At 35.7% G+C, this 22,465-nt stretch overlaps 6 protein-coding genes across 14 annotated transcripts; 3 read left to right on the forward strand and 3 right to left on the reverse strand.

Annotated features, from left to right (window-relative positions):
• Positions 1-64: 64 nt before the first annotated feature.
• On the reverse strand, positions 65-6,791 carry LOC105684228 (trafficking protein particle complex subunit 8). 2 transcript variants are annotated; one of them, XM_020851317.3, is made up of 10 exons: positions 6,438-6,791; positions 5,398-5,839; positions 5,066-5,311; positions 4,444-4,968; positions 3,821-4,340; positions 3,517-3,702; positions 2,664-3,446; positions 2,376-2,538; positions 1,243-2,302; positions 65-1,132 (listed from the first exon to the last, which is right to left on the reverse strand). In XM_020851317.3, exons 1-10 carry the CDS (start codon positions 6,592-6,594, stop codon positions 865-867), a joined length of 4,350 nt encoding a protein of 1,449 aa, XP_020706976.2. In that variant the 5' UTR covers positions 6,595-6,791; the 3' UTR covers positions 65-864. The 2 variants fall into 2 exon arrangements, with proteins under 2 accessions (XP_020706976.2, XP_012252846.2); XM_012397423.4 differs by having other exon boundaries at positions 4,444-4,950; positions 6,438-6,790.
• Positions 6,792-6,835: 44 nt separating this feature from the next.
• Positions 6,836-9,496, forward strand: LOC105684234 (deoxynucleoside kinase). 2 transcript variants are annotated; one of them, XM_012397433.4, is made up of 4 exons: positions 6,836-6,974; positions 7,719-7,909; positions 8,051-8,300; positions 8,390-9,496. In XM_012397433.4, the coding sequence occupies exons 1-4, from the start codon at positions 6,962-6,964 to the stop codon at positions 8,683-8,685; spliced, it is 750 nt and encodes a 249-aa protein (XP_012252856.1). In that variant the 5' UTR covers positions 6,836-6,961; the 3' UTR covers positions 8,686-9,496. The 2 variants fall into 2 exon arrangements, with proteins under 2 accessions (XP_012252856.1, XP_012252857.1); XM_012397434.4 differs by lacking the exon at positions 6,836-6,974 and adding an exon at positions 7,042-7,392.
• Positions 9,401-12,890, reverse strand: LOC105684233 (protein immune deficiency). 3 transcript variants are annotated; one of them, XM_012397429.4, is made up of 4 exons: positions 12,749-12,890; positions 10,649-11,075; positions 10,218-10,546; positions 9,401-10,129 (listed from the first exon to the last, which is right to left on the reverse strand). In XM_012397429.4, the coding sequence occupies exons 2-4, from the start codon at positions 10,974-10,976 to the stop codon at positions 9,989-9,991; spliced, it is 798 nt and encodes a 265-aa protein (XP_012252852.2). In that variant the 5' UTR covers positions 10,977-11,075; positions 12,749-12,890; the 3' UTR covers positions 9,401-9,988. The 3 variants fall into 3 exon arrangements, with proteins under 3 accessions (XP_012252852.2, XP_012252855.2, XP_012252853.2); XM_012397432.4 differs by lacking the exon at positions 12,749-12,890 and adding an exon at positions 11,591-11,833; XM_012397430.3 differs by lacking the exon at positions 12,749-12,890 and adding an exon at positions 11,342-11,514.
• Positions 12,891-13,322: 432 nt separating this feature from the next.
• LOC105684232 lies at positions 13,323-14,775 on the forward strand. 2 transcript variants are annotated; one of them, XM_048653508.1, is made up of 5 exons: positions 13,323-13,467; positions 13,543-13,580; positions 13,645-14,037; positions 14,141-14,325; positions 14,411-14,775. In XM_048653508.1, the coding sequence occupies exons 1-5, from the start codon at positions 13,434-13,436 to the stop codon at positions 14,691-14,693; spliced, it is 933 nt and encodes a 310-aa protein (XP_048509465.1). In that variant the 5' UTR covers positions 13,323-13,433; the 3' UTR covers positions 14,694-14,775. The 2 variants fall into 2 exon arrangements, with proteins under 2 accessions (XP_048509465.1, XP_012252850.2); XM_012397427.4 differs by lacking the exon at positions 13,543-13,580.
• A 164-nt stretch (positions 14,776-14,939) lies between these two features.
• LOC105684235 (protein C1orf43 homolog) lies at positions 14,940-16,985 on the forward strand. The gene is made up of 4 exons (XM_012397435.4): positions 14,940-15,194; positions 15,412-15,568; positions 15,650-15,869; positions 15,959-16,985. The coding sequence occupies exons 1-4, from the start codon at positions 14,940-14,942 to the stop codon at positions 16,149-16,151; spliced, it is 825 nt and encodes a 274-aa protein (XP_012252858.2). The 3' UTR covers positions 16,152-16,985.
• Positions 15,188-21,741, reverse strand: LOC105684229 (focadhesin). 4 transcript variants are annotated; one of them, XM_048653493.1, is made up of 9 exons: positions 21,397-21,741; positions 21,059-21,127; positions 20,813-20,967; positions 20,539-20,739; positions 19,997-20,445; positions 17,702-19,865; positions 17,255-17,573; positions 17,012-17,182; positions 15,188-15,596 (listed from the first exon to the last, which is right to left on the reverse strand). In XM_048653493.1, exons 1-8 carry the CDS (start codon positions 21,499-21,501, stop codon positions 17,024-17,026), a joined length of 3,621 nt encoding a protein of 1,206 aa, XP_048509450.1. In that variant the 5' UTR covers positions 21,502-21,741; the 3' UTR covers positions 15,188-15,596; positions 17,012-17,023. The 4 variants fall into 4 exon arrangements, with proteins under 4 accessions (XP_048509450.1, XP_048509449.1, XP_048509448.1 ...); XM_048653492.1 differs by lacking the exon at positions 15,188-15,596 and adding an exon at positions 15,784-15,914; XM_048653491.1 differs by lacking the exon at positions 15,188-15,596 and having other exon boundaries at positions 16,901-17,182; positions 21,397-21,740.
• Between the last annotated feature and the right edge of the window lie 724 nt (positions 21,742-22,465).

The raw sequence follows: 22,465 nt of genomic DNA on the forward strand, positions 1-22,465 counted from the left end.
TCATACAAGTATTGATTGATTAATCTATTGTAATGACTGTTAGATAAAAATTAAAAATGTAACATCCAATAAATACTTTTATTCGCGTTAATCAATTCTTTATATGCAAGAATATTTACAATGGTGATCATATATTACTTATTTGCAGGTTCAGTTGCATCGGTAGAATGTAGGTATGTACATCATGTTAAGGTCAATTTAATTGAGCACCTCAAGTGAGACACAAGAATCAAAATTTGTCGAGATATCATCCGGCCTTTTGATGATATGTATTCATGTACAATGAATATAAAACTTTGTAAAGTATTGCATAAGTGAGATACTTGTGCTGTTTTTATTAGTAATCATTAGAAACTGCCTTCCTAATATTTATTGTTAGTTCCATGCACTGTTAGTACATATCATATGGTACTGTGGAATAAAATCATGATTTGAAATTAAGGGAATCGTATATTAAATTTGAAGTATGCATAGTCAACAAATGGTGTGATTTTATTTCTAATTACCCTTAACGCTCCATGAAAAATACTAAAATTCATATTCAAACATACGAAATCGGATACGACTGCATTTCTCATGGATGAGAATAACTTGGTTTTCTATATTTTATTCTGATGTATAACGCTGTACTCCGAACTTTGCTCAAGTGTTAATGTTCTGATTGTTTCAGAAAATGATTATATATAAGTATTTGCATGAATGTAGCTATACCAGATGCCGTGTATCAACCGATAATAGGGATTATTCAACTAGTCAAAGCTAGACATAAACTCCCAATATTAATTTCATTTCCGTAAAATTACGAATAAATATTGCTAAGTTTGAACTAATTATTAAATGGAATCAATTTCAATGACATTTTCTTTATAGACTATCATCACTAACGATGCATATGCTTTCTAATTTCCATTTTTGTGGAATAAATTTGTTACTACTTACAACTTTTACAGATACTTCTACCCTGGATGCCAAATCGTAGGTCCCAGGAGTCGTTATTAAAGCTTTTAATGCAACTGACCGGCAGCCATGTGGTTCCAAGTGACAATTGATAGCTGTGTGAGCGATATATCGAAATGAGGTCAATCCTTGCGGTGAGTATAGTTGAGACTTGATACTAGGTAATTGAGATTGACTGAAAAGATAAATCTGAAATCAGCCTACATGACAAATTTATTCGATTGTTCGAATTTGTAAAACAGAAAATTTAAATTTATCAAATAATATATCAAAGAAAGGGCTCACATGCTTGTTCCAATTGTGTTTATTTGAACATCCAGTTCGCTTCCCGAATTGTTTTGCAAACGTAGTTCCACTGGCAGGATACATAATTGACTACGTTTGAAATTATGCGCAGCTTGTCGCAAGTGATGAAGCGCGTACGTGACTAAGTTTTGTTGCAGTTCTAGTTCTGTGAAGTCATCTTTTTTTACTACAGTCGTTGAATCCGGCACATTTCTGTCCGGGCCGAAAATTCTTAGGTGACCGCCGTACAAGTCATGTTGTACTTTAACTTCATCAGGATGTTTGTACATTTTGTTTAATATTTCTAGATCCACATGATGCTGCCCTATTGCATGTCTCGTTAAAGATCCTGCCTCCATTATACTTGCTCTCCAGCGTAGAATAATCGTGAAATCGACCCTCATACTGTATTCGAACGGTGATTTTTCGGGTAGTTGAACTTGTTGCTGATGCTGCATTTCGCTTTGTGATTCATACCAATTCAACGGTTTGATCTTTCTTCTTTGTACAAAGTCTATGTATGGCGAATCAGTAACTGACTCTGAAGATTTTTCAGTCGTTAAGGAGACCTCTGAAAAGTCAGGTGTATCTTCTTTTCTTTTCCTCAGTTTTAAAAAGAAGTGTGAAATTTCTTGTGGCTGTATTTGCATGTCCAATGGTAAACCCGTAGAATCAGTCAGTTCCCATGAATTACTCTTCAAAGACACCTTAGTCAACGCTATTTCGTTCATGAATGGATCATGAACTTGATTTGTATTCTTAACTTGAACGATTAAATTCAATGTAGAAAGCGATTCATTAGTGACAGCACTTCTACGAACAGTTGCAGATATCTGCAGTGAATCTAACACCGTTAGTTGCCACGTGTGCCGACTCAATCTATACTTTGGAGTACTTTTGGGCCTTGCATTTTCATAGTAAAATAATAGGTCTAGTTGGTGGCTTCCTTTTTTGTGTGGTGCCCGAACCCATAGAGGCATTTTATAAGTCTCTCCGACATTCAGGTTACCATTTGTGGATGGTGGTAAATGAATTTTTGTTACAAGACCAGTGGCTTTTGCTGAAGGGGGGGAGGGGTTGAAAACAGATACTCGTTACATTTTTCAAAAGAGTAAAACGTACGACTTACTTACCATTATCAGAAGCTGTCGGCTGATTCTCCAGAGAAAATAGTTTCGGATTGGTGGAACCGATGTAAATATTCGTCAAAGGTGCATTTCCAATATTTTTTAAAGTGACTTCAACTCTTTGCATTTCGCCACATAACATTTCAGAAGACAGTTTACTAAACGAGAGCTGAAATGGACAATGTTTGATCAAAACTGATGTTGCGTTGGTGACAAAACAAAGAAATTTGCGTACCCTCTTAAACAGCAATAATTGGGTAAGACATTGAAGTTTGAATTAAAAAATATTCTTACTTGTGCAAATGGTGCTCCTTCGACAACATTCATTTCTAATCTGTAGTCTTCTCCATATAACTTTGCACCAGGTTTTTCTTTCACATTTTTCAACTTTGGTCCCTTCAATTCAAATAATCTTTTACCAGCTATACTAATGCTTGGGTTAACTATGGGTTGATCCACAATTGCTTGTTTAGGGTTAGATAAATGGTAAGTAAGTCCTAGGACTTTTATTTCGCCAATTTGCTTTGGAATCAAAGATAAGACAATACTTTGTTTACAATCTGGCTGCAATACAATTGCTTCAATACTTTGAACTTCAACTGGATCTGATTGCTCTTCAGAATCTTTATTACTCTGTAACGAGAAAGTCTTTTCTGCTGCATCAATTTCGTTCCCAGGCTCTTGTTCGGATTTATTGAAGGACCAAAGTAACTTCATATCGGACAAAGGAAGTGGTATGTGCAACGGATTGTGCAATTCTATGGAAAAGTGTACAGGTTCATTTAAAATCGCATTCGGCTTTGTGGAATTGTTGCTTCTACTAGAATATAGAGCAACGGTAGGTTTGAAAATCATTGGCACAGATCCCGAAGCTTCCAACAATAGGATTTCCTCTAGCTTAAACCATCGGACATCTTCTGTATCATCACTATTGAAGGAAACATGACTGGCTGGAATACTGTTTTGCTCCGGTTTTGACAGTGGACCAAATAGAACTTTGATTTCATTACTATTTATGAGCGGCAATGGTAGAACTGGAAGAACATTCGAATCTTTCATCTCTTCTTGGAATAACAACTGAAAAGAACAAAGCCTTTCAAAATTCGAACAAACATAACATATAAAGTGACGTGCAAGAGACATGTACATTATGAGTGTGAAGAAATTCTCGTAGAAAAGCTGCTTGTTGAGGACCTGGTTGTTTACTGTCAATACTAAGTAACCTTTCAAAAGCTTGCGCAGCATCTTTCACCAGCTTCAAAGATGCGGCCTGTCTTCCAATGGTGAAATGTATGTGATCTTCGGCTAATGACCAGCCCCGATTGTTGTAGACCTGAAACGGATTAAAAAAAATTCTTGGATATTGTGTTGAAATTTGAAGCTAGCAATTATCCAAACTATTAAACAAAATCATGATAATCGCAATTAAAATGAGATATGAGTGTAATAACCTGATAGGCCTGTTGATAGCATCTCAAAGAATGTTTTCTCTGCCCTGCTTTCGAGTATCGATGTCCTGCCAGGACAGCATGGAATGCGTATTTTCTCATCATTTTTGATCCTATGAAACAGTATGCTGCTTGTTCTAAAAGAACGGCAGATCTAAGGTCCGAGTCTTCACTGGTCATTCTGATTAATTGTTTAGCGGCCTCGCCAAACAAGCTCCTGCCTTTTAAACATTCGGCACTCAGCAAAGTAGCTCTAGTCGCAAACTGAGGCATTTTACAACTGTTCAAATAGGTCAATATTGCATCATCCATGTACTCGATTGATTTTCTTGTCGTTTCTCCCTGCATAAAAGCACTCAATGCAGCCATTTCCAATGCACCTGCATAATACAACCAAGCCTGGTCGGCCGCAAAATCTCGTTTCGCACTGTGATAGGCTTGATAAGCCAGAGAGTAGTGACCAAACATGAAACAAAGGTCTCCTAACCTTCGTAGTTGAAGTTCAGGGGATTCAGCTGTGTAGCTAAAAATATTTGATAACTAAATGGAGCTCGATTGAATGTTTTGTCAGCATTGACTTATAGTACCGATGTTGCAGAATATTTATGTATATCGCATGTACTTACATTACTGCGTTTGCTGGAGCAGATCCAGGTGCCCCAGGTTTGTTGGTGACAAACCATCGTTTGGTTGCACTAAATAGAGACCTACTAACTCCTTTTTTATTTGAAATCATATCACTGAGTAGACCGATTTGTTTTTCTACATATGGCAATAAACTCTTCAAACAGAATTCTGTAATCAATGTTCTTAATCTCTCCAAATCTTGAGAGGACAATCTTATACCATGTTGAATGGTTGGCTGACTAGGTGAATCTGCCCAAACGTTATCATTGATTGGGGTACTATTTTCTATCTGACTTTTTGATGTTACGGAGGAAATAAAATTGTCCAAGGATTTTTCGTTCTCCGGGCTCAAGGGATGTACGATAACGGCAACTGCTTCTTGCCCAACTTCAAGTGGACCAGTTGTTGATTCAGATACATCCGAAGAAAGGCTTATTGTATCAGATGTGTCTGGGGAACCCAATATTGGATTACGAGGCGCTATCGGGGTACCGGCCAAACTAGATCTGCAATTGAAGGATATACTGTGGAAAAATAGGTTCTATGCAACATAATCCTAAATCAATAACGAACAATAATCTTCAACAATGCAGTAAAAATCTTGAAATGGGTCCAAATTACCTATCTGACTCCGACATCACTTGATTAGGCATTGCGGATACCCCGCTAGTATCCGCTGGTGTCCTAGGCGAACTACTTTGTTCGCTACTTTCAGATAAATCTGAGTTTTTGGTTAAAAATTGACACCATGGATCTGGTAAATGTGTAGTATCATCTGACGGCCCTGGCGGCCTTGAGTTCATTTGTAATAAAAAGCAGTTATTAGGTCCATAAATATTTTTCATATCAGTGTAGACTGTTTCTGCCCTAAAAGTAAATAGATTCTATGTAATAAAACTGTTGTGGTATTATAAAAATAGAAACATGTAACATATCACGACTAGAGAACTTACTTGTTTTGGTCATCATCAAAGGTGTCGTGAATCAGTACGTAATATCTTAAGGCATTATTGTTGAACCACTTAGGCAATTTACCCGGAACACTTTGATGTAACTGACTGCCCATGTGCTGGATTTTCTCTAAAGGATTGTCATCGGCAGTTGATACGATTATCATACAGGCCAAGAAATGCTTGGTGAATTCGTGGTCAGATGGGAATTGAACGGCCAACAGCATCTCTCTCCAAGCCTCAAACCAAGGGACAGACACAGGAATGTCTAAATTCGTTGTACCATTTTGAACAGTAGTTGTTCTTTCACATTGGGACGAGCTCACTGACTCATTGAGCATTTTCCTAGCAAGAGTTGGTTGAGGTGGGCGAACATTAATATCCTGAACCGAAACACGTAGGTTGCGGACGGTAACTGTTATCCCTTGTGGGTCTTTGATGTGTCCTGAAAATTATCAGAGAATACAGGACCAAAATTACAGTAGTTATAGAAAGTTGCCATTATGAAATGAACAGAATATACGATCGCAAATCGTAAAGTACATAGATGAGATTTTCTACAGAAAAAATAAAATTTCAACATCAAATGCGAGTTATATTGGCAGCAAATAATACTGCTAAGAAACCAAAATGGATTAATTTATTGACAGTGAAAGGAAATCCAGAGTTATCTAATCGTGAGTTATAAATAAAGCTCAATTAACCCTTTTATCTATTTTGTTCGTTGATATCGTGGTATACTAATGCATAAAAAATATGGATGGATATGGAGAAGAGTTTCAATATAATTACATACTTCTGAATGAAATTTGATTCTGTATTCATGAGTAAATGTATGCATTATAAAAGTCATAAACATAAACCACCCCTTAAAACACAAGCAATATAATGTAAGATAATTTCAATTCAGACATAATCTTTCAATTTTTGACAAATTTTAAATTGTATCACGATACAGTAGGAAATTGACAATGTACGTACAAAGAGTTGTAAAATGTTTACATATGTATAAAGATAATTAGATACCGATGAAAAAATCCTACCTTCGGCATTTAACTTGCAGAATGGTTGTAGGAGTTCGATAAATGTCAGATTATTTTTTTGACAGGTGTTTTCTGCAGCAGGAGAACAAACGGCTGCAACTTGCGGTGAGAAAGTGTTACTGATGAATTCTTGTGGGGTTAACTTGCACTGTGCCATGATTTTATTATTCGTTACAGTATGATACTGTCGAAATTAAATCACTCCAAATAATTCAAACTTTTACTCATTCGTTATGCACGCCCGGTAACACATCTTCTATTATTAATTAACTTAATTCTAACCAAATCACGGCATTTGACATTATTAAATCATCATGATCACATCTGCAGGAGCAACCATGATGAACATGTCTCGCACAGCTGTTTATTCCCGAAAGGATTGTTTGACAATCGAACGTACCCCTCGAAAGTCACCCGTCAACTTCCGAACGAGCGGATGTAGTGCCATGATCTCGTATATCGTACAGGAACAAATAATATATTGAAAATCGTATAGAATCCGGTTTTAATATTTTGATCCAGTCATGTCTATTATAGGTGAGTATGCTTGTATGGATTCTAAAAATTAATCCATCGAATTTGCCGTCTTGGGGTGGTTATTTCAAAATCCACTGATACCTATTTTGTCGAAGAATCGCGTTTAGAGAGAGATCGAAGATACCCCTTCCCTTTCGATGTAAAATTTTGCGGGAATACTAAAGAGGAAGGGAATAATCTCCTTGGCGCCAAAGCTTCACATTTACTTCACCCCACTGAAACTATACTCAAACCGCCGTTAAAACGAGTGATCTAAGACTTTCTGAGGATAAACAAGTTGCTAAAATCATAGTGCCCTATTGATAGCCCTTGCTGTAACGGTCAACCCCAAAAGTAGTCTTTTTCTTCGGTAATAACCAAGTAATCGGGACATAACCCAGTAGAGTTATATCTTCGGTATAAAAACAAAAATTATCAAGTAAGTATTTACATCATTACGCCCTCGATGGCATGAGAGACCAACAATCAATACAGTGATGAAAGTTTCAACAGAATGTTGACATTTATTTTCCATTGGATTACACCGGCCCCGATCAGCTGGGTCCACAAATTAGGTCTTTTGCACCCTTTCCTTCCTCAATTCATAACCATGTATGATTTACTGTTGATGATTCATTTTTTCTGAGCACTATTGTCACAGAAAATCCTATATGTACTGTCAGCTCTATTGTTAGCAAGTGGTGTAGACATATGTATGTTAGATGTCACAATTTTAATCAACAATAAAATTTTAATGTTTTGCAGAAAAGCTTTTCACCAGAATGGCTACTATTTCACCGAGCAAAAACAGCAAGCAGCTTTTCACAGTCTGTATAGAGGGAAACATTGGCAGTGGTAAAACGACATTTCTAAATCATTTCAAAACAAATAAAAATATGCTAGTCCTCCAAGAACCAGTAGAGCTTTGGCGTGATGTACAAGGTGTAAATTTATTGGTAAGATCCTCATTGTATTACCATATCCATAATGAATTAAGATAGATACCTTTGTTTAAGATTGATGCTTCAATGTATTAGCATAGTTGTGATTAATTTCCGACTGGTGCATTTATCAATTTATGATGCTTGACTTATCAGGATAAAATGTACAAGGATCCAGCCAGATATGGGTTTATCTTCCAATCGTACGTGCAGCTTACGATGCTGCAATTGCATACACAAAAAACACATTTGCCTTTCAAAGTGATGGAGCGGTCCGTGTACAGCGCACGTTGCTTCATCGAGAATATGAAACGTACGAAAACGTTGGAGCAAGTAGAATTAAGTGTTTTGGAAGAGTGGTACGATTGGTGTCTCAATTCTGCTGATATTCAAACCGACTTAATAGGTCAGAATTGATTGGATAATGTTGAATTCAATTTTTCACGTCTCATTGTAACTGGATGTACACGCTTTTATGAATTTACTAATTTTCAGTGTACCTCAGGACATCTCCAGAGGTAGTTTACGAAAGGATGCGCGCACGTGCTCGTAAAGAGGAGGATTGCGTGTCACTGGAATACCTGAAACAGATCCATCAGGTTCACGAAGATTGGCTGTACAATCGTACGTTACATTGCTTACCTGCCCCGGTGATGGTGCTAGATGCTGACAAAAGCTTGAATGAGATGTTAGTTGAATCTGAGAAGTGTAGGCATAAGATATTTGAAAATAGAGAAAAATTGCTCACAGAAAGCAAGGATAATTGCAAAAGAAGACTATGTTGCCACTGATTTCAACTTAGTGTTCGTTTAAAATTGAATTTCCATTAATGACTAATGATAATATTTGATGAATTAAATTGTCCAAAATATGTTGTAAATGCTAGGCAAATTTATTTTTAGCTAGATTATCAATATTTTGATTTGAGGTACTGAAGGCGCGTCAAAGTTACGTACATACGTAACTCAGTAGCTAATCTAATCTGTAGTAAAGATCTATTTTAAAAAAGGACAACCTAGGTATACTTTTCGTGCACATACATCACAGACTGGTATAACATACTTCATTCACGAAGCAGGATACCGTTTTTTACGTCTTATTCCTTACAAAGATGGCTTGATTGTACATATTAACTAATCGGAATTAACTTTCAAATAAGCTGAATAGCTAGATGAAACAATGAAGAATCTTAGCTCAGGTCATCTTTGCTCTATGCATTTTAAAACTTACTTAATAATAAGGATGCTAGTTCAATTATGATTTCCTTATTTCCTACAAACTCAATATTTTTGATATAAGAATTGACTTCAGTTGAAGACTGTAATTGACGGAATATATTTGAATGTCAATGCTAAACATATTTACCTAACCTCAGGACATAACTCTTCACTGCAGTGCTTTGCATATCTGCATTATTGTTCAATTCTATTGGGTGAAGGGATAAGACTTCCTCCATTCGTCGTATGTTTGGAATGAGTAGTACTAAGGCATTTGAAAAATCGAATATAGATAATAATCAATTGAATATTTTATTATGCATACCTATGTGTTATATACAATTGTAAAAATTAACACAGCAATAAAGAGTTCATATATTTATAATTATAACACAGAAACACAAGGCTTTATTTTTCGCGCCATGATTTTATAGAACGTAAAATACTTTCAATGCATGACATCTAAACACCCTCATTGAGAATTAGTCTTCATTTGAATTTAAAATTTGAGTATTGCACCGTTAGTGTGAATGAATTAAGATCTATCGCTATAATTGAAGTCCATCATTCATGACTTATATTTTGATTTTCTTTTTCATCTTGCAACAAATAATCAAAATCATTACAACTAATAGCATTGATATTAATGCCTAATGATTACGAAACGTAATATCTTATCTTACACATTTTTACGTTCTATTATTTTCGTATGATTAATATAAAATCCTATAAAAGCCTTAACACTTACATCTGATGAAAACCATATCGGCAACACCGCTACTCCAAGATATCACACCTGCGTATCCAGTGTGGCAGCCATAACTGCATACATCACGAATACCAATTAAGTATTTTTAGTCAGCAGAAACTCAGTCTATTATTTCGAAGTTTTATGAGAAGCTGCTAATCGTTCGGCACAATCGTACTCTTGGCACAACCAAATTTTAGAGATGATTTCTCCCAATTGTGCATCTTTTGTTTGAGTTTGTTTCCAATCGAGAAGTATTTGATAAACTACCTATAACAGAGCAACGATCATTTTGCCATAAAGAAATACAGCGGATCGTCAATTTTACATATCTCTATAAGTGCTATCGCTAGTTTACCTGATCCACGCCTTTGATCTTGTGATTTTCTTCAAATTGTTCAATTTGTCCTTCTGAATACCCTAAACTCCTCGCTAAGTCCCGCCATCCGTACCCAATGTGAGTTTTTATTAGAAACATGTCATCAATGCTAATTATTTCTTTACTGGAACTCAGTGCCTCAACAGGTGGTGGCATTGACTTGGCCTTTTGTTTGTGAGAAAATCCATCTCTATCACTGTTAACACTTCCGGAGTACTGGTTTATGTTGCAAATATAGCTTGTTTTTGAACCAATTTTGACTCCATTCGAATTAACTATGTTATAATTGACAATATTTGGATTTGGTGCTGTAAGAAATATTGTGATTTAGATTAAAAAGAATAACGATTCAACAAAAACCCGGAATTTCTTTAGTAAATTCTTTTTAAATGTAATGTTGAATAACTCACATGTTTTATATTTCGGCTTAGCCTTAGCTCGAGGACTTTTAGGTCGTGCTTCTGGTTTGGAAGAACTGGTGTAACCGAAATTTCCTGCATAGGTAAATTCTGATTTTGTACCTGACGGGCTCGATGAAGAGCTTTGTCTTCGAACAACAGGAATGACTGTACCTAATCGATTAGGTTCCGGGGTTACTGGGGCAGATTTCTGTTTAATCTTTTCCGGAGGTGAATGAGACGTGGGTTCTGGGTCTTCGATAATAACTCTCGGTGGATCTGGCTTGGCATCTGTGGTCAGAGTCTGCAGCCGGCGTGATAATGCAGAGAGTACTGACATTGTTGTTCAGGTTTGTTTTGTTGAGAATATTTCCAAGATTCCAAATCAGATTCTAGGTTTGTTTACTTTTCCTTATAGATGCAATCATAAATGTAGTTCCTGGAAATGTTTACTTTCTCTTTACAAACTGGATTTAATATATTATATACCACGGTGCAAGAGCATTCATATCATTATAGACTATAATGGGTACAAATTACAATTTCAAAGGCGTACAGGTACTGAAAATGACGCCACCGATATTAGATTACATAAGACATTAAACTCAGAAATGTGATCATAAATGGAATCGAAAGACACACATTATTTGGAAGCAATGCAGCAAATACAAAGTTCTTTCAATGTAGAATAAAGACAAAACATACCCGAGTATGATATTCTGACTCTTGTTGACAAGATAAACAGTACCTAATATTAATAATGGTTGGTCAATGTGTTAGACTCGATTATTATTAATATGTGGCAATGATATTTTGGTGCAATAAACGTAAACAGAATAATGTTTTTCTGCTCCACGCCCTATTAGCGACAATGACAAAGTTTAACATAAATCACATATTGCCATCAAAATTCTATGTGGTGTATTTACTTACAGCTTACTTTTCAATACATACATTTGTGCAAACACCTGAGATAAAAGAAGTTCAAACAGGTTGCAGCGTTATCAGAAATTTGCTAGCTGTTTTCTGTCACCAAGAATTTCAAGTGGCTTAGCTTCACAACAGTTAAAATGGTGTTGAAACCATTTATTGAAAAGTTTACAAGAACAACTAGATTTTCACATGGGTGCAATGCTACGGTGCAAAATGTAAGTCAAAGCTAAAGAAGTTTCTGGCAAACAAAATTCAAGTATAGAACCATGGACATAAATAAGATTTGACGTGGAAATATTTTTAATGTAATACTGAAACTCCAAAAATGATGGAGTATTAGTATATAGGAGAATGCTGCACAAATTAATGGTATGGTAGGCAAAGGAATGTTTTATAAATGACGTTAGATGAGGACAAGCTAGTCATACTTTTACATATCACATTCTGATGAAGGAGCCAATAAGCATGCGTTATTGCAGAACTCAAATGTACATGTATGCGTGATGAGAATAATCAAAGTAAGCAAATGGAGAGATACAGATAGCATTTGATGACCCTGTGTTGCCTAGGCTTGTTTCAGTGGAAATTCCAGTTTCTATATTTAAGAAAAAAATATCACAGATAGCATTACTAATTTATAAGTATATATTAAGAGTACAAATGATGCGACAAGACGGGATTTGATAAGTAGAAATTTCCGTTCTTTATATCATGGAGGCAAGTTGAATAAAAGGAAAGACGAGTCAGTTCAGAGCATTGGAACATAAAAATTAGTCAAGGTATAAGCTTGCAGACTTTACATTTTTATCTAAAGCCTTTGTTGCACTAACGTCATCAAAAGCCAATAAAACAGATGCATGATGCCATTGTGACAAATTACATTCGGTCAAGCGTTTAACGTTCAACTCAAAACGTGCGTCTCTGCTTCATTTCTTCAAATTCATTCCATAAATATTGTATTTACTAAATAAAACATTGACAAAAACATGTTATTGTTTTTTGACTATTCACTAAACTAGTACATTTTTTAACAATACACCATTGGTAGATTTGTTTTATTTATAACAATGAGATCGTGATGAATAAAAATAGATTATTATTATTTGTCGATCATGAATTATCCATTTCTAAGTAATTTAAAAATGGCATAAATCATTCTTGAACCTACAGAATACTTACTGTGTATGGGTGGCCAGGTTATAATAGTAACTTTTGAACACTACACATATTATTTCAAGCGTTAATTTATCCCGCAAGTTGATGATTCTTTACACTGCACAGCTATCATCGATAAAAGTATAAAAGACTGCAGCTTCGGGATTGACTCGTGGACATATGACACTTGTTGCTGTTGGCGGTGCTACACGGACTGCCCGCAGGCAAATCGTAGGATTCCGACTACTGTTTGCTATAGTCGATTTCAATCGAACGGCTTAATTTCAAGCGCGAAATCACAACCCACGTGTCACTGACTTTATTATTCAAGGTGAAATAATTTAGTCAAGCAATATGGAACCAAATTATACGTGCTTCCGTATTCATCAATGCCAAATTGTAGAATCGTCCAGCCAAAGAATTCCAGCTATCGCGATGCTATTTTAAGAATGGGACTTTCAAAGCAGACGACAGATTCTAGGCGGACGACGCAATACTTGTCAACTGCTGTCAGTTTAAGTCACGTTTGATTTTGTAGAAAACTATTGTACATGTTTATGTAACTTATACTTAATACTTGGACGAGTATGCAGCGTTAAATGGACAAGGAAAATTATTTCCAAAAATATTCTTTATGCGATAATTCATTGAACAGGTTAAAGCCAATGGCAGACCATGTGGCAAATAATCACTCTGGGATGAAAGATGCATGGCGGATGATAAACTTGGAGGTGGAGGTGGAGGTGAGTAACTGGGATTTCCAAGTTTATGCTTCGCACGCTAAACAATTCAAGTAAAAATTACACTCCACATCTTAGACAGGAGCCTAACTTGGATCAAGCGAGGGGAAAGAACTGTAACTCAAATCAAAACGCATAATACAGAAATATATCAAGTTATCCTATAATTAAATCCTGCAGGAAGAACCACCAGTATGGAATGAAAGTGATGATCATGGTGATAAGCCAAACTCTCTTGGTACTGACAAGAAGTCTGAAGATCCGGGATTTTCCCAGGCAACACAAGCTGGATTCACACAAACCCAGGGATGGAATTCTACTCATGATTTGAATACTTCGTTAGGGAATCTATCAGAATGGCTTTACGAGTCGCTAGAACGCAGCCATGAAATATTAGATGCAGATCCAATAAAAAAAATTACAGATTCTGAGCTATCAATTGTTATGAATGACTTGAGCAAAAAAATCACTCATAGAGGCATCTATAATCTGGCCCACTTTGTGTGCGATGCCAAAGCAGAGCTCAGTGATAGACTCATAGGCTCTTTATGTAGAGATATGCTTCTACCCACAGTTAGTATTTCGACTTTGTGATTCTGATCTTCTCGTACAATCTATACCGCACTGAGAATTGAGAATGGCATCCTTTAGTTTTGGCATAAATTACATTTTTCAGATCATCACTAATGAAGAACCATCTAGGTTACTAAATGCAGCGATAACCAGGTGTGTGGGCAAGTTTCCAGAGGATGTAGAAAATTTGATTTTCGTTCCTTTATTAAATTTGGATATGAGAGAAATGACAGCAATTCTTAGTATTACCAGTAATCTGGAGATTCAATGGAAACGTGCATACATTACGTGAGTACAGGTTGTGGATCAATATTTCATATCAACAAATATGCACGGAATAATTTCAATGTATAGTAATTTTATCTTTGTGCAGTGTTCTATCCACGGTAGTCAATCATCTGAAGGATTGGCATATTTCAATATTACAAGATTTATTGATACCAAACTTAGACATTTCTACCAGAGAAAAGGTTTTGCATTTGCTATGGAGAGCGTCTTACGACTTCTCTAGAGATAAAAGTTATGGGAAATTGATTCTGACTATTTTAAAAACAAATCCACCTGTAACTCCACAGCAAAAACGTTCATTTGAAGATATAAACGCAGTTCATAATACCTTATTTACAAAACTAATAAATAAGATGTTGGAAACATAATTGGAGAATTGTAATATTCATTTAATATTTAGTTTAGGAATTCCTTCCACTATTGAATAAAAGTGTTAATTTGATTATGGAACCATATTTGCGTCCTGGTTAATGTTGTTGCCGTGAACGTCACGCATGTGATTGTAATGTGATGCGATCATAAATTTGTGAAAATGTGAAAATGCTCGATTGGCATTGACGTTGAGCAACAAAATACTAATCAGTAGATTGTTATCATCAAGAGTTCTGATTGTTATGTATACCAATAAACCAGAAATTTCAATTGTGGGGCGCTCATTTATCAAACCCGAACACCGGCGAAGATTGCCGAAACGAGAACGCGACATCAACATGACAGAAGAACTGTCAGGTGTTACTGTCGTGATATTTATTGCAGCTGGTGTCTTAACATTTATATTGTTATTTATATTTGCTAAAAGGCAAATTATGCGATTTGCTCTGAGGTCTAGAAGAGGTCCGCACCACCCAATTGGACATGATGCGAAGAAGGTACTTCTATAAACTATTGTTTCGTTGAGGTTACGTCGAGTACATATCGAAAACATTACTTATGTCGTTGAATTGATATTCATATTGTCTCAACTTTGAAACAAATCAATCATCATTTCTCTCATAAGCAAACTAACGCTGTTCTAATTATGATTAAAAACAATTTATTTTACTCACAGTTGTTATCTATATTATATCTATCGTTGTTTTGTTATAGTCATTAAAAAAAGAAATTGAAAGAAGAATTGAAGTCATACCAAGAATTGCTCATGAACCCCAAGTAATGAGTGATCCTAGATATATCATGGCACCTGGAGGTCAAGTTCCACCACATTACTACAGATTGAAAGCTGTTGATGATGTTAAAAGTTTGGGTATGTATGATGTTGTGTGAATATGTACCTAAAACACAATATACAAACACGATTCATATTGCTTATTGTTTTAATGCGCAGAGGCTGAAATCACAAAATATGATAACTGTCTGAAACGTCATCCGGCTGAAAATTTACGAGCATATCTCTTGACAAGCTTAGCAGCACCTTTAAATGGTAGCGGGCAGAGACTGATACATCAATTCTGTGATCTATATGAACATGCGAGGCATGATCCAACAGAATTTAGCGATGAGGAATATCAAGTTTACTCAAGACTAGTCCTCAAGCTTATGGATGCGTGAGTTACTCGATCTCTCTTCCTAAAACTTTACTCTCGACCTAGCTGGAAATCAAAAAAACTATGAATGTCTTTCTCTTTGATTACAGAGCACGACTATTGAAATCATATCCAAATAGTAGGAAGTCTAGCCCAAGTCGAACACCGATCAAAAAAAATGTTGAGACGAAAAGAAATATTTTGGAACCAAGAATGCGCCCATCTGATGAACAAACTTTGTGTGGTTCCAGACCCCATACTTTGACAGTAATGGCGTTGGATAATAGTGAAACATCTGTGTAGCATTATGGTTATCGTCACATACAACATATGTGACGAGTTTATAGTATTAGCTTGCTGAATGGCGTCAGTGCTTAAAACAAACAGATTTTTCGTGCATCCCTGAACCGCAATTTCTCTTTCAATTGGCGTCCAATTCTTTTTTTCTAACATCTACGTTTATTATGAAGAAAGTTAGCAGTTCTTGTCGAAGCAACGCATTATCTTTACCCGTTAATAATGCTAACAATGATATTCAATATTCATCTTCATTGTATTTAATGCAGCCCATTGTAAATAACATAATCAGAAAAATAGTGACGATAATAATTATCGCAACATTTATTATGTTATAATTGTTATGTCACCCAAGTATCAAGTTCCTCTATTTGTTTTGAATGATTCACCTGTGTTCAAACTAAAAATAATGTAAATAATAATGTATGAAATATGTGATTATTGATAATAGTATAGAGTGTAGTCATTGATTTTTGGTATACTCTACCAAATCTCTTTGAATTTAGTTTCGTGAATGATCTACAACTAACAGTGTTCGTAGGCTTAGGTATGTGGCCCACTATGAATGAATTGTCGCTATACAGTCACGATTTGTAAGGTAGATAGACATTAAATATAATCCATATCACAATTAATTTGATGTCATATTGTGTCATTAAATAGGTAGTTTAACTTAGTTACTACTGCACTTGCGTACATGTATTTGTGATACTTTAGTCGACATTGTCTGAGCGTAATTCATTCAGTTTTTTTTAAAATCATTCAATCGTCAATAATGTCATATTTTAAGGCTGAACAATCACACGTACGAATATTACAAAATAAATACATTTAATATGACATCTTACACTCATACTTCTACGTACCTTAATTTGCTACTATGAGCTTAAATTCATCGTAGGCTTTTGGGATAAGCATTTCGTCCAGATTTCATTAAAGTATCGTTCGTGTTTGAGTGAAACCAAAGCGTTGTTAAATGCAATTATGTATATTTTTGGTAACATACTTTTCCGCATGTGGTTTAGCCATTCCATAATCTAAGAAACAAATAGAACATGCCACAAGTTAACCGAAGAAGACCTCTAAATTAGGAACAAATTTTCAATTACCTGAGTAACGATGCTGCGCCAATGAGACTTTTGAACCAACTCTGCTATTGCGTGGGGAAACAAACCAACGCGGCACTCTCTAGACAGAACTAAAGATTCGGGATTTGATAAATGGCAATCACTCCCTGATAGGCAAATGGAAGAAAGAAACAATATATCGCAGAGAAATATAGCTCTTTGGATGTTATCTTCTAGAGAAATATCAGCTAAGACTGCTTGAATACGCCCCATTAATTCCAATATCCATTTTGAGCTAGATGGTTCTGATTGCATTTTCTGTTGAACATATAGCATGGTCTTCATCATAAAAATATGTTCCCTGAATGCAGAATGAAAAAAATATGAATTAAAGAATGCAAAAGGAAAGAAATTTTTGCCATGCTTATTCTTTTAATAAATTAGCCAGAGCTGTTGAAACGATAGGAATGAATAATACCAAATCCTTACCCTGGCATAGTAATGGAAGCATCAATGACTTCATTCATCCAGGCAAGTGGTAATTCTACATCTTTCTTGAGTGCCAATTCTGCTCTAACCGTTATTGCTTTTCTTAAACGTTGAGCCGTAATTTCCCACCAGAGACTTGGAGATGTCATTCGATCGATATGCTTTGACGATAACTCTGATATAGTATCTACATAAAATTCAAACTGTTTGGTTTCTGCCTGAATTCGGTCAAGAAGTCCCTCCAATATAATGGAAAGTAATGTCCTGTTTGCATCATGAATTGTTTCATCTTGCAGAGATTCTTTGTAACATTCCATCATAAATTTCAACATCTCTATGGATTCGTCACTACCCGTAACTGTTTTTTCCAATGTATAATTTAAAGTTTTTTCTAAAACTGGCCTCAAAGTATTCGGCGGCACGCCTTTACAGAGATCTGCCAAGTTTCCATAAATCAAACTATATTCCTTGAATTGAGTTATTGCTTCGAATGTATTCAGATAATTTTCAACAAATCTTTTGGCAGACGTTGATATTGTCATTTGATGACATGCTAGAGACATGACATATTTTCTTGTCACCTCATTTAATTCCATGAATCCTTGCAAGAATACCCAGTTAATAGGTGGTAATGGTTTTTTGTATTTATGTGAGAATATTCTCAAGCATTCTACAATTGTTGGCCTTTTATTTTCTTTCGAGGTCACACTGGAAAGCCTCAAATAATCACCAATAGCTCTTATAACACTTTTGTCTGAGAGATATCGAAAGTTGTTAGGCTCTCCCTGTGGTGGAGAGTATATATCTCCACGAAAGTTATTAGTTTCTGTTTTGATGAAAGAGATCAATAAATCCCCCGCAGCGGGTAGGGCTGAAGGATCTATTTTCTCCAGCATTTGTATCCAACAAATACCAGGTATGTACGGCAAAACCGTTTCAGGCTTTCTGGCCGCATCTGCGGGTGTCTTGCAATAGATGTCTGGCAGTTTGAGGTCTTGCCTGAAATTTTCCGGTAAAGCTTTCAGTGGAATTTGGTCCAAATCATATGCAGATAAAGCGTGTAATGCAGACTTGACCACTTCTAAGCTTTCAGAAGTGGCAACAAAAGTCCATAATTTAGCGATCACTTCAATGACAAGTTTGTCAAAATTATCGCTTGGCCGACTGGGGTATGATGGTATATCACTAAACAAATCGCATAAGCTTTGCAAGACAATGCTTCTTTTATCCTTATTCATTTTCGGGGCTAGCACCTTCCATGTCGAACAAATATCAATAACTCCAGACTCACAGAGAGCAGATATACCTTTTAAAGCGATTGCACTAGGAGCACTACCTCCGAGATCGCTACATCTGTTCAATATTTGCGATAATAATGGAACTAGTTCTGCTCCATGTTCTGGTCGTTCGACGCAAATATATTTCATTGCTCTAGCACACGTTATACTCGTTTCTAATGAATGATCATTTTTATTAGCATCAACAAGCGCAGCTTGGAGATACCTGTGACATCTTGGCTCATTCTTCCACGTTCTTAAATACAACTCAATAGCTAGCTGTTTCAAAGGTTTTCCATACCCTGACAGTGCTTCCAGATTGTGAATTATCAAAGGCACATTCTCCTTTACCACTGCTAGTTCTGGTAGAGAAAAAAGCAACACCTTGGTTTCGTTGTAATCCTGTGAGTTAGCTAGTTTGTATAAAACGAGGGATATTAAATGAGATGCAAATGAATTGTTCTCCTTCACAATGCTCACAAGAATATTACATATTTTTATTGCTACTGTGGAATTTCTTGTTTGCAAGAATATACTACTCAAAAATAATTTCGATTTGTACTTGAAATCCTGAGGGGCATTCGATACATTCTCCAACCATAGCATTATGTTTTCATGGTTTAGACTCTCAAGGCAACGACATGTTTCTACATAGAATGGAACGTTGGCGTCAAAATATTTCAAAGTAGAAAATGTCTGGTTTGCATACAGTCTGTTAGTATTTGACGGCCATGTTTTTGTATTTCTGATGGAATTTATTACATCCCTTGCAGTTTCTAAAGCATCACATGATAGTAGAGAAGGATATGCCATCCACTGTAATAGAGATGCCAACAGCATGTGTGCACTCACAATGTTGCACGATACTTTCACTGTAATAGATGCACCTGGCCAGAGTTGAAAGATAAGTAAGTATTTTGTACCGGGCATTTAAAGGACAGTTTCAGTTGCATTGAAGTGGTGCATATTTGATCTTTTTCATAGTCAAAGTCCCTTCTGAAATTTTAGTCATACTTACATAATCGAACAACGTTGTGTAAATAAACGGCAGGGCAAATTAAAATCAATTCAGCTAACATAGCGGTAGTAACGCTGCTGGATTCATTTTCGCCATTTTCAAAAATTTCCGACAGTATTTCCAAATTAGCTCGTGGGTCACAGCCATGCTTTGCCAATTCAAGAGCAAGAGACGCCACTAGCGGTGTCAGGGCAACATACAACTTCTTATCTTTATTTAATATTGCCAATTCAGTAATTTCAATGAGCCTATAGTTGGTATTGACGCAAGAATTTGCATTGTTTGATTGTAACCAGAGCAAAGCTTCAGCTTGTAATTCGGCAGCATGATTAGTCTTAATCAGAAGATGCCATATTTGCTGTTTACAACTTTCCGAGAGTACTGATGATGGGTTGCACAAAATGAAAAGAAACACAGGACGTAGAAGTTCTATACTGTTTTGAGCTATCCTAAAATCAGAAGTTTGTTTGAATCCAAAATGACTTTTTAAGGATTTCAATCTTCCAAGTCAACAAATAATATCAAAATTGCAAGCGACATACTGTTTGTCATAATGGTTCACCATGAATTGCATTTGATTCAGGATATCTTTCCAAATATCTTTGTTACGAGTCAAGACTGTTATCAATGGATGCTGAGGTGTCTTCAATGTAAATGGACACACATAAGGATCTTTTTCATTACGAGCCTTCAAAGCAAGTAACAACAAATTGCTTATTGCCGCTGTGAGTGCTGTGTAATTCCTGCAATTAATTGTCATAGATTGAAGTCATTTTTTGATTCATCTTAATTCTTTGGGCAATTTCAGTTCCTTACTTTGTTGTTCCTAATAAGGCTATGAATCTTGATAGCGTATTAGCAACACCAAGAACCCCATTTTCAACAAGTGTTGTTAACGCATGACAAGCTGTGACACTGATAAGAGTGTTACTGCTTTCACATTTGGAAATAAGTGTTGTTAATTCTGGTAGCTATCAGAACAGATACAAAGTAATATAGCATTTGACAAATTTATCCGAGCTGATAAAGAGAGAGATCCAAAAGTTTTGAAAAGTCACTTACTCCAGACACATCCCCTCCGTTTAATTCTTCACTGCGTTGTTTTATCAGCCCAACAATTTTTGAAATAGCCTAAAAGATAGAAATTATTCTGATAAGTTTATAGCAAAGTAAATATTTCGACCAGCGACTCGATAAATTTTTTGCACATTCCAGTACACTAAAAGAAAAAGCAAATTAAAATTGCACTTACATGTGAAATAAGAATGGCATTATTCGTAGCTAGTTTACATTCAATTTCATCCATTGTATCAGATCACTACCGACTAAGCCTTTATTCGATCAAAACTGTTTAGATATCAATTGCTGGTATTAGAAAGAACGTTTCGAACATGTTTAACCTCTACAGTAGCCGGTTGTCGAGTCGGGGCCCGCCTAGATCGAAGGTCCTCTTGAAATCGTAAATAACCGTACGTTTGCATTAAATAGTTATTCAAGAATCTCATGTACTTCACTGGTTGTAATTCCTGTGGTTATTCTCAAAGTCGGTTTTTGACATGATTGGCTAGGATACAGCACGTTGGATTTTGAGAGGGTGAGGAGGTCCATATGTTGATCACGTGCAGTTATCGATCTGTCAGATTTCAAAAGTTAGGATAAATAACCGCGTCTAATGAATCAAGTTGGTGAAATTGTGATGGGTCAATTACCAAAATGAAGGTAATCATATTTTCAACTTACCTATTTTGATATCTTACTTCTGGCGAGACTATAAAAAATTGCATCAGTATAGTAGAGCATGAATGCAATTTATAACGCAAGAAATATTCCATTTGGAAAAAGTGACATTTTTTAATAGTCGTTAAAAAAATAAATTTCATTAGGTCCAATCAAATGGCAATTAAGTTTAGTTTTTATAATAAAACATGTAAGTGCAGCTGCAGTGTCCAGAAAGAGCATATACCATTGTATATCGTTCTTACCTTTACTATTACCAATAAGACTATCAATTTTTCATAATTATATAATTACAATTCACCCTCAGAATAAACGGGCCCAGATAGTATTTGTTATTCAGTGATAGCTTCTGATGTACAGAAACTTTACGCTATAACATTACATAAGAATTTCATGCAAATGATCAATTGTCTAGGCAAATTGTAATAGCCATATGAATATTGTAACATGAATATATGATAGACCCAAAATACTGAAACAGGTAATAATGTACACGTATTGCGTGTGTCTGTACCATATTATACTATTTGCTCTTCAGTATTAAAATAATTATGAATTGCAGCACGTGATGATAAACATAAAATTTGATCCAATATGGAATAAAATGTATTTATGTAGGGTCGAGGATGTGTGCACCATAGGGAATTTGGAAATAATTGTACGATTGTGGTGTCAGACCATGTTTGGAAACATAGAGAAAAAATTTGAGTTACTGTTAAAATGCTTTGCTCG

This window comes from Athalia rosae, chromosome 4, assembly GCF_917208135.1.
Source record: "Athalia rosae chromosome 4, iyAthRosa1.1, whole genome shotgun sequence".
NCBI lineage: Eukaryota > Metazoa > Arthropoda > Insecta > Hymenoptera > Athaliidae > Athalia > Athalia rosae.

Excerpts from the sequence above, each read along its gene's own strand:
- LOC105684228 (XM_020851317.3), bottom strand. The coding sequence starts at position 6,594 with ATGGCACAGTGCAAGTTAACCCCACAAGAATTCATCAGTAACACTTTC. Across the intron at positions 5,840-6,437 it reads CTGCAAGTTAAATGCCGAAG|GACACATCAAAGACCCACAA; the intron begins GTAGGATTTTTT and ends GATAATTTTCAG. Across the intron at positions 4,341-4,443 it reads GCTCCAGCAAACGCAGTAAT|CTACACAGCTGAATCCCCTG; the intron begins GTAAGTACATGC and ends AAATATTTTTAG.
- LOC105684234 (XM_012397433.4), top strand. Across the intron at positions 7,910-8,050 it reads TACAAGGTGTAAATTTATTG|GATAAAATGTACAAGGATCC; the intron begins GTAAGATCCTCA and ends TTGACTTATCAG. Across the intron at positions 8,301-8,389 it reads TATTCAAACCGACTTAATAG|TGTACCTCAGGACATCTCCA; the intron begins GTCAGAATTGAT and ends ACTAATTTTCAG.
- LOC105684233 (XM_012397429.4), bottom strand. The coding sequence starts at position 10,976 with ATGTCAGTACTCTCTGCATTATCACGCCGGCTGCAGACTCTGACCACA. Across the intron at positions 10,547-10,648 it reads TAAGCCGAAATATAAAACAT|CACCAAATCCAAATATTGTC; the intron begins GTGAGTTATTCA and ends TATTTCTTACAG. Across the intron at positions 10,130-10,217 it reads AGATCAAAGGCGTGGATCAG|GTAGTTTATCAAATACTTCT; the intron begins GTAAACTAGCGA and ends GCTCTGTTATAG.
- LOC105684232 (XM_012397427.4), top strand. The coding sequence starts at position 13,324 with ATGGACAAGGAAAATTATTTCCAAAAATATTCTTTATGCGATAATTCA. Across the intron at positions 13,468-13,644 it reads ACTTGGAGGTGGAGGTGGAG|GAAGAACCACCAGTATGGAA; the intron begins GTGAGTAACTGG and ends TAAATCCTGCAG. Across the intron at positions 14,326-14,410 it reads TGGAAACGTGCATACATTAC|TGTTCTATCCACGGTAGTCA; the intron begins GTGAGTACAGGT and ends ATCTTTGTGCAG.
- LOC105684235 (XM_012397435.4), top strand. The coding sequence starts at position 14,940 with ATGTATACCAATAAACCAGAAATTTCAATTGTGGGGCGCTCATTTATC. Across the intron at positions 15,569-15,649 it reads TGATGATGTTAAAAGTTTGG|AGGCTGAAATCACAAAATAT; the intron begins GTATGTATGATG and ends TTTAATGCGCAG. Across the intron at positions 15,870-15,958 it reads GTCCTCAAGCTTATGGATGC|AGCACGACTATTGAAATCAT; the intron begins GTGAGTTACTCG and ends CTTTGATTACAG.
- LOC105684229 (XM_048653493.1), bottom strand. The coding sequence starts at position 21,501 with ATGAGATTCTTGAATAACTATTTAATGCAAACGTACGGTTATTTACGA. Across the intron at positions 20,740-20,812 it reads GCCTTATTAGGAACAACAAA|GAATTACACAGCACTCACAG; the intron begins GTAAGGAACTGA and ends AATTAATTGCAG. Across the intron at positions 17,183-17,254 it reads GGCGCAGCATCGTTACTCAG|ATTATGGAATGGCTAAACCA; the intron begins GTAATTGAAAAT and ends TTTGTTTCTTAG.